General features: G+C 32.0%; 1 protein-coding gene across 1 annotated transcript; it reads right to left on the bottom strand.

The window, feature by feature from the left end:
• Positions 1–6,428: 6,428 nt before the first annotated feature.
• LOC145602436 (uncharacterized) lies at positions 6,429–9,742 on the bottom strand. The gene is made up of 2 exons (XM_081658626.1): positions 9,021–9,742; positions 6,429–7,590 (listed from the first exon to the last, which is right to left on the bottom strand). Exons 1-2 carry the CDS (start codon positions 9,525–9,527, stop codon positions 6,844–6,846), a joined length of 1,254 nt encoding a protein of 417 aa, XP_081514752.1. The 5' UTR covers positions 9,528–9,742; the 3' UTR covers positions 6,429–6,843.
• Positions 9,743–10,550: the final 808 nt, after the last annotated feature.

Consider the following 10,550-nt stretch of genomic DNA (forward strand, 5'->3'; position numbering starts at 1 on the left):
CGTGCAGTTAGTTGCATAGAAGGACTTGATAGTTGGCACAATAGCCAACTCCATCCAATCTTTTTCCAATTTCTCAAATCTTCATCTTATCATCATTAAAACCTTCATTCAAAAAAAAAAAAAAAAACTTAAATTCTTCCAAATTTTGCATTGATTAACTACTATAGATAAATGCAAATTTGTTCAATTGAATTAGTAATTTCAATTTCTCAACATCAAAATGGGTCGATTTGCAAATTCATGTGTACTTTATTTTATATTCCTCTTGTTCAAAATATTGCTTCTTATTTACGTATTCGATGTAAGAAAAAATTTGTGTGAATCTGGTTCACAATAATATTATTATAGACATATATACGATCAAATAACATTGAATTGAATATAGTGACCCCAATTTTAACATAGTGACCTTCATTTATACTCATGTGACATTTAATATAATTGTTAAGCTAAAATACATATATGTCAACCGATGTTATGCTAAACATAGTGACCTTAATTACTCATGTTGTATAGTTTAAAACTCAATCATTTTTATTTTACTTTTTTGTAAAAAAATAAACCTCTAATGATCTTTTATACGAGTACTAATACAATGGTTTTTATTTTACATAATAACTTGTATGATAACATAACAACCTTTTTTAAAATTAATATAGTGACCGTAGGGTTCCTAATAATAGTGATTCACAATAAATTAATGTGAATGTCTATTTTAGAATTTGTAAATTTTTAAATGGACCTACTTCACACTAATTTTTGTGGACCACTAACATTAGAGATACTATACATGGTCAGCAATTTTTTAGCCTAGTGTAGCAGGTCACACCATGCGGCAGGGGTTACCTGATTTTTTTTTTTTGTTAGGGGTCACTTGAGTTACTCGGTCAGGGATTACTTCAGTTATTCGGTCAAGGATTACTTGAGGGGTTCACTCGGTTAAGGGTTACTCGAGTTACTCAGTCAATGCTTACTCGAGTAACTCAATTAAGGGATACTTGGCCATGGGTTACTTGGTTAGGGGTTGCTTGTATTTCTTGGTCAGGCCGCATAAAAAAATTGTGACTCGAGAAACTTGAGTAACCCCGGCAACTCAAACCCCTGATCGAGAAACTCAAGTAACCCCGAAAACTTGAGTAACCCCTTACCGAGAAACTTAAGTAACCCCTGACCAAGAATCTCAAGTAACCCTTGCTGCACGGTATAACAGACCGCATATAAAAAATGGTGATATATGGTTGTTTTTTAATTAAAAAAAAAGTCACTGTATTAAAATAAAGGTTAATATTATAATATTATGTTGAAATAAAAGATATCATGGTATTAAAGGCAATAAGAGATTAAATTTTTATTTAATGAAGTTTTACATATCTAGTCATAATTATGAATAATACAGGTCACTACGTGTCTATGTTAAAATTAGGGTCAATATGTTTAACGTAATGTCATACTTCAGGTTCACAATAATAATAAAAGTCACACTAGTTTTAATAACGTTTACTATATTAAAATAAGGTTACTATATTAACATAAGGGTCATGTGGATCGGATTACGTCTACATCCAAACAAGCTTTTCAATGTTTAATATTGCCAATACCTTTGCTCTCACACTAGCAAAAATTAAACTAGATCACATATGGTACATGACTATCTTTGTTCTTTATAGATAAAAAATTAGATTTCTTTTTATTTTTATAGCCAAAAGATTCCAAATAAGATCATCACTATAAAAATGGAGAAATTAAGGGCATGCTTTCATTTACTGAACTAAGCTAAGACATAAAGATAAATTGAATGAAGTGAATTGAACTAATAGGAACTGAACTGAACTTAAGCGGAAGAGAATAGACCCTAAAGTACTCTATATTATTGTATTGAAAAATTGAAATTCTGTCAAACTTGGTACAACTTTGGATCGGAGAAGCATGTGGTACAATACATACCCAAAATTAACATAGACATTTTCATGTCGCTACACGATGTAAAGATAAATTAGTAACTTAAAATTTTAAGCATATGTTAAACACTAGTTTATTATTGGCACTTAAACAGAAGTGTACCTACCAGGCTACCAGCAGAGTTACATAACATTTAGCATACAAGTAGTAACTATTTCATGCCTAATTATCCATGAAAACACAAGATTATTATCAATTACTATCCCATTTAACTTAATAAAGGCACCTTATTAGCACGAAGATTACAAAAATAAGCTTTAGGATTACTTTCAAATGCAGCTCTTGCAATCAAGACTGTGCCATTGGTTCCAGGACCCTTCATCATCTTATAAGAATTCCTAAAACAACTACCGCAGATGTTGTAGATTTTCTTCAACAACTTGAACAACCCGCTGATGAGCTTCATGACCGCGCTCGCAAGCCAAGTCATGCAGGCGGATATGGCAGTCCAGCAATAGTAACAGAATAGGCATAGAAGAACAACCCCAAGCACCGGTATCACAATAGGCGTCGCTACTTCTAGTATGTGTTTTCGTGTTTCCGGAGGGCAGGCCTCGTTGAATTTTGCTAGGAGAGAATGAAATAAGTTGGTGATCTTGTATAGGAGAGTATGAAATAAGTCGGGGATCTCAGATAGCCGAGATAACAGAGAATGAAATAAGTTGGTAGTTACTAGCACCAATGAATGAAATAAGTTGGTGGACTGATTTACGATAGAATGAAATAAGTTGGGGATCTCAGATACGAGAGAATGAAATGAGTCGGGGATCACAGATAGCCGAGATACCAGAGAATGAAATAAGTTGGTGATCTGATACTCGAGAGAATGAAATAAGTTGGTGATCTCGGATAGTAGAGAATGAAATAAGTCGGGGATCACAGATAGCCAAGATAACAGAGAATGAAATAAGTTCGTAAATAAGTTGGGGATCACAGATAGCCAAGATACGAGAGAATGAAATAAGTGGGTGATCGCGGAATTAAGAGAGTGAAATAAGTTCGGGATGATCGAAAAGATGGAATGAAATAAGTTGGCGATCGAAGATATGAGAGAATGAAAAAAGTTAGGGATCACCATCAACCAAGATAAAATGGAATGAAAAAAGTTGGAGATCGCAGATATAAGAGAATGAAATAAATTAGGGATGAAATAGAGCCATTCATTGTCGAATTGAAGGAAGATATTGGTGAACAAGTAGGTAGTATAGTCATTTGGTGATGATGCAGGTGATTGTATGGAAGATGGAAATTGGTTTAGTTTCATGAATTTGCGGTTTGCCATTTTTCTTAAGCAAGCTTGCTTCTTACCATTCAACTCGAGGAGTCGTCGATCGATAAAAGCTCAAAAAAGAAGGGTTTGAGTCTTTTTTTAAAGGAGATTTGGGGTGACCAATTAAGGATTTGATTAGTCATTAGTGTAATAGTAGGCTTAGGTATAAGAGTAGAACATACTCCAATCCTTTATTTTTTTAATTTTTTTAATTTTTTTTTTATTTAAATGAGGCTACAAGCCAAGAGCAAAGAAATTCATTTTTGTTTATTTCATTTGTCTTTTTATAAATTTTCAATTTATATAATTTTGAATGTCAATATCTTAACTTACATATTGTGGAGCATTTGAATTTTTAACCAATAATATCTTCAATTATTAATAACCTACATATTGGTTTTAAAAGTCCAATAGTGAAATGACACATATGTCAATGCAAAATTTTAACCAATAATATCTTCAATTATTAAAAACTACTCGTATAAATTATAACAATTGAATATTACTCGTATAAAAGTCTTCAATTCTTTTCTTTCAAAAAAAAAAAAAGTCTTCAATGCTTTAATACGTTAGAATTTAGAAATTGTGCACTGATTAAGAAGTCCCCGTCAAAAAAATAAAAAAAAAGAAGTCAAACAAAATAGAAGCAGAAGTATTCAGTGTCTTAGTAAATACAATACGGAGTACTAATATTTGATACATCCTCCGTTTTTAAATATTTATTCCACTTTTATTTTGCGGCCATTTTAAATACATATTTCATTTTCTTATTTGAACAGTTTTTATAATATTAATTCATTTTTCTCAAGTAGTGGGACCCGGCCAATTTATTACTTTTAGATCTTCTCTCTCCCACTTTATCTTCCATTAACCCCAACACCTTGTTTCAAAAAAATAAAAAAACCCAACATTTTTATATTTTATTATTTTCTTCAAAATCTTCTAAAACTCCGCATATAAAGAAATGAAGCAAATATTTAAAAATAAAGAGAGTATGAAATTTGGAAATTTGCATTATTCACACTAATTAATACTCCGTACAGAGTACTTCGTATACTACCTCTGTTTCTTTTTTTAGTTGACACGCATTCCTTTTTAGGAAGTTTTTTTTTTTTTAATTTACACGTTTCCTTTTGGGGTAACTTTTTTACCTTGCATTTACAAGCTACCCACTTGCTTTAATTTTTTATTATCTCTCACTCTCTCTCCTCTCCTTAATATATGTGCTTAAATCAAACGTGTCAACTAAATAGAAACGGAGGAAGTATTATAATTAACCCCCTTGATTTCTTGGTAGTACACAGTACACTAGTACCCACAAATGCCCAAACCACTAAAAAAAAACATAAGGCTATCTATCAAAAACCGCTTACTATCAAAGGGGTGGACATATACTTTACAATATTATAATGAAGGGATTAAGTTTTTAAATGAATTTAGGGCGACCAATCAAGGATGAGAGTGGACTAATGGTAGACTTCGATAGTAAGATATACAGTGTTCCGACAAGTAGAATAAAGAGTTTCTATGAAAATTGCTTTTTCGTACTATGATGAGTAGGAGTAGGCTTCTTTTGATGATGATTAAATTAATTAATCCTTAAATTTAAGTGAAAGACACCTAAACACTAAAATTCAATAGTGACGTCAACAACATTTTCAAGGATGATTCAATTGTAATGACGCTTATCAGACGTGAGAAATTTCTTTCACTCATGATGTCACAAATTATTTAGTGGGTTGGTGGATATAGTGGTTGGAGCTAGAAGAGAAAATGAGACATTGGAGGTATGGGTGATAATATGTTCTAAATTGGATGGATAACCATCTACTCGATTCAAATATATGGATGAAAATTTGAATTATAATAGATGGATGCGGATAGATGATGGATGAGTCAAGTGAAAGATCAGGTCAGATTCAAATAATGATACATTCAAGTCGTTACTCGATCCATCATACCTGATTTTTTCGAGTCACATAACTAAGGCCCGAAAATCATGAGTCCAAAATTTGGAAAAATTTGGTCCAACACTCCAATTTACAAAAAATAACTTAAAATATCTCCACCTCATCAGCTTCCTCGTAAAACAAGCCCACCAATTTCCAAACAAAATCCAACTCTTCCAGGGGGCGTTTGGTTCACAAAGTGGTATGGGGTTGGAATCAGGAATGGGGTTAAGGTGGTATCGGGTTGGAACTTGATACTTAATACCATGTGTTTGGTGTAATTCTGGAATGGAATATCTCACTATTCTCTCATTTTATTTGATACCTAAGGGAATGGAATGAGCCAAACCCACCTCCCCCCCAAGGTTTCTAAACCCCATACCTCATGGGTTTGAGGTATGGGTTTGAAATTCATATTTTTGTCAACCAAACATATGGTATGGGTTTTAGTCATTCTAAACCCATACCTCATACCTATATTTCGTGAACCAAACGCCCCCCCAATTTTTCTTTCTTTCAAAGTTAATGCTTTAGCTTTTGACTTTAGCTTTTGAATTTCTAAATAAAAGTGAACTTTCTTCATTATCTCTTTCTTAAATTGCTAATTCATACCACTATTTTTAAGGCAAAATTAGAGGAGTAATCTATTGTCAATTATAAATTCTAATGTCCATCAACGAGAGAATTGGAATAAAATTTTGGAAACAATTTATTATGAAGATATCATACTAGTAGTTGACAATTTTTTTCCAATAATGTCAGAAGGATGATAATTTTTAAATAATTGTTTTTTGTTTATTGTCTCATCGAAATATTTTTAGTAATACTACATAGAACTTAGGGCCTATTCACTTCAGTTTAATTTCAGTTTAGTTCAATTCCTTCAGTTTAATTTCAGTTTAGTTCAATTCGGCTCCAATCAGTTCTGTTTAGTTCAACTCGATTCCAATCAGTTCACTTCGGTTCAGTTCAGTTCCTAATTTCATTCTCTCATAAAATATTCATTTCAACTCTATTCAGTTCAGCTCAGTACAGTAAATGTGAATAGGCCCTTAGTATCATTAAGCATTTATATTTTGTTAAAAAAAAAAGTGTCATTTAAAAAACTAATTTTTTTAAACATTTTAGGGCCAATTATTGTAATTAGAACATGGCCTTCAAATCATCAAAGACACCTAGCAATCTATTTGATGTGATGTTGGTTTTCCATACATATAGTACTCGTACTACGTTTTAGTAACAACAAAGAGTTTATATTAAGCCTTCATTACATGTTAACAAAACACTCACAAAATACAAAAACATAAACTACTAATTTGAAAGTCACTTCCCTAAAACATATATTGATCTTGCTGAATCAACTTATGACCCCAAGGCAGAGCTTATACCAAAGTAAGTCCGACCCCTTAACTATTTAATCTTGCTGAATCAACTGAACACTTCTAAAGGCATAGCTTTCCATCATGCCAACAAAGCCAAAGTCCGGTGTACCATACACACATTGGAACACGACAGGCGACACACAACGCATAATCGACTAGTACATTATAATACTGAACAATTCAGAAGGCAGAGCTTTAATACATATTGTACCAAAGCCTGGTGTACAATACACACATTATTGACACATATACGATAGTGGCACACGACACATATAAATATAAACTAGTACCTTATATAGAGAACACCTTGCATGACACCATTCCTCCAAATTCTTTTATCTTCCTGGAATGACTGGGCTACCTTAAAAGGAAGATCTTCTTCCTTGACATAATAACTCTTTTCCATACGCAACCCAAGTTCAGACCCCGAAAATGCCAATTCATTAGTCGTTTTGTTTGCTTTTTTTCCAATTTGTTGGACCTGGGATCTAGGGTCTATCGATAGTTCACGCAGAGTCTTTAAAATCTCGTCGATAATCCCATTCAAGGAAGAGAAACCAGGAGCCCTCCGCTCTAGACTAAGCACGCGCAAAATGATCTCCTCATTATCACCATTTATACGATCCAGTTTAACGTTTTTGGTTTTGGCCAACTTCAACCCGTTCCTCAAAGCTGTTGCTTCGGCTATAGCAATATTATATTCGTTGGGGATGAGACGATCAAGGTTGTAAGCTGCCGCAATTACAAGGTTGCCTTGTTCATTTCTAATTATACAGCCTGCACCCCCGTTTCGAACTTGATTCCTATCAGATCCACTGTAATGAAGGGTACAGTGATCATAACTTTCTGAAGAGCTTTCACCAGACGACATGAGCTTGTACATATCCCATAGTCCCCGTCCCACCGTTAATATTCCAGCAACCGCGGCCCCTACCTTTGCGACGTCTTCGACCAAGCTACTGCCTTCTCCGTAATGCTGCTCTATATTTCTGCTGCTAATTGATTTCTCTTGCCTTATAAGCTCAGCCACCTGTTACCATTGTATATATGAGCAAACAAATGCATAGACTTGATTGATTGATTCACATACAACTCATATATTGTACATAGTACAGTATATACAATTCTGGAATTAGTTATATGTACTTAGGTATGCATAATATATACGTAGTATATCATCTAATTTCTTCGACTTTAGGAAATTTTGAAAAATACAACCATGTATTATAGTAGTCATTTTTTACATTATCACCTCAAGTTTTTTTATTTTTTATTTTTTTATTTTACAATATTAGTCATTAACATTCATAAGTATGAAGTACACAAGGTGACAAAGACACATATTATAGCTATGTTTATTTCGCTTTATTTTTACTTAACTAATCAAAACTTTAACTTTATAAATTTGATATGATTTGATTGTTTAATTTGACTAATCTTTGACCTAATTTATGCATTAATATATAAGAAGAAAATAAATCAAGTAGGGTCTTAATAGATTCGTAACATTTTAATTATTTTCTGATCCGAGCTTACTTTTTTAAGATTTGATCTGATTTTCAAATTTAAGTAAAATTTGAATTTATTTGTACCCTTATAATATATAAGGAAAAAAAAAACATTTATAGGGTGATCCTAATGTAATAATTTGAAATTGATTTATATGTGATTTATGTATGTTGAGTAATTTAGAGTATAAGACAATATTCATGTTTGTTTTGCTTAATCTATGTTATTATAGGTGGTGAAGGTGCTAATATAGATGAGGTGTTTTCTATCCCAAAAAAAAAAAAAAAAAAAAAAAAAAAAAAAAAAAAAAAAAAAAAGGTGAGGTGTTTTGATTAAGTATAACAAAGTAATTAGAAACTAATAACCGCGGTTTAGAGATGATACTCGGTTTAGAGTGAAGAACCTCAATTTAGACTTTAGAGGGGATAATCAAGGAGAAGCAAGGGAAGCAAAGCGGCCCTGTCTTCTATTAGGAAATCTTTTCAAATTACTTTTTTTTTTTTTTTTTTTTTTGAAATAATCTTTTCAAATTACTTTTGTGAACAGCTACCTAAGAGTAAGGCTCTGTTTAGTTCAAATTTTTTTTTTTTTTTTAAAAATATTTTTGTAAAATAATTTCAGATCAGATTTTTAAAAAAAAATTATAAAAAAAAATTTTAAATCAAATCATTATTTTATATACAATTTTTTTTTTATTGCTAAATATCTTTAAGTACGTATCAAATCAAATTAGATTAAATTATATCATATCAAATCAAACCAGATCAGATTAAATCAGCAAAAATAAAATGAATTTTACAAGCCCCAAGTCTCAGCAAGAAGAGGCAAAATAGTTTTTTTTTTTTTTTTTTTTTTTTTTTTTTTTTTTGACATCGACAAGAGGCAAAATAGTTAAAGTACCGTAAAATAAAAAAAAATAAAAAAAAAAGTTAATCAAGAGATTCAACACACCTGAGGAGGAAGATCAGCGTAAGTGGTATAGATCTTACGAGCCCCTTCTTGAAGCCTGTTACACCCCCAAGACGCCAACTTATCCGCAACTTGATTAGCTTCTCTATCAATAATCACGATCTTTTGAGAAAAGCAATCGATCATACCAACAATCTGTTGAATGATCCCGCTTAACGGCGGTATAGATAGCCTTCGACTACGGTCCAACACAAGATCAATGACCTCCTTACTATCCCCTTTAATGAGATTAAGGTTGAGGTTACGTTCTTTCGCTAACTTCAACCCGTTACAAAGAGCAACAGCTTCAACAATAGCAACGTTGCAATATTGGGGATATGTTTCAGTAAGATTATAAGCAGCTGCAACAACCAATTCTCCTTGGTTGTCTTTTATAACACAACCAGCACCAGATTTGTTGGCTTGATTATTATGTGATCCATCAAAATTAAGTGTGTACATTTTTCCATATGTACTCCCACTTAAAATTGACCATTGATTATTGCTCATCTTATTTAATTATGACAGTTTTGGTTAATCTTTTTTGAGAGTTTTTGGTTTTTTTTTTTTAAGAGTTATGGTTGATTTGATTATGCTGAATTTGTGCTAATTACGGAGTAACATTTACTTATAGTACTATCAGAACTCTTGAAGAGCATATTATTAATTTATTAGTGTGCGCCCACCTCGTATATTAGTATTCCCTAATCTTCCCCTTTTCATAAAAACTAAGCTAGAATGTATTCATGCTAATGAACGTGATATACAAGTGTGTATTTTTATGGGAAGAGTTTAGGCTTGTTCACATTTACTGAACTGAAATGAACTGAATTGATTGGAGCTGAACTGAACTGAACTGAACTGAATTGATTGGAGCTGAACTGAACTAAACTGAATTGAGCTGAAATGAATATTTTATGAGAGAGGGAAATTAAGAGCCGTACTGAACTGAACTGATTGGAGCTAAACTGAACTGAACTGATTGGAGCTGAACTGAACTGAACTGAATTGAAATTAAGTAAATGTGAACAGGCCCTTAGTATAAGTGAAAGTTAGTTATAGATTTTTTTTTTAAAAGAAAGTTATTATTTTTTTTTAAGTTAATTATTTGGAGCTGTAAGAGTTATTTGAAAGTTATTTTCCAAGAAAAAAAAAAAGGAGTAAGAGAATTGAGAGTTAGGGTTTTGGAGTGCTGTGGTGAATTGCTGCATGCAAATGACTCTACTTCGTATTAGATTTTATGGACTACCAAATGGCAAAGTTATCATCTTTATATATATTTAAAAAAAAAAAATACACAATTAAGCTCGATTTCAGTGACAAATGAGCCTAAATATATATAGTTCGATTAAATTAAAGTAATACATTTATAATGACTTGGGGTATCGCCTGTATCAATAACTAGTTTTAATTATTAATGGCCAAATTTTTATATCTTGCAAATTAAATGTTGTTGGCCGGCCTTTTGGCTGCCCAAACCACTACCCAAAAAAAAAAAAAAAAAAAAAAAAAAAAAAAAAATTCCACTTATTA

Source organism: Chenopodium album, chromosome 21 (assembly GCF_948465745.1).
Source record: "Chenopodium album chromosome 21, dcCheAlbu1.1, whole genome shotgun sequence".
Classification (NCBI taxonomy): domain Eukaryota; kingdom Viridiplantae; phylum Streptophyta; class Magnoliopsida; order Caryophyllales; family Amaranthaceae; genus Chenopodium; species Chenopodium album.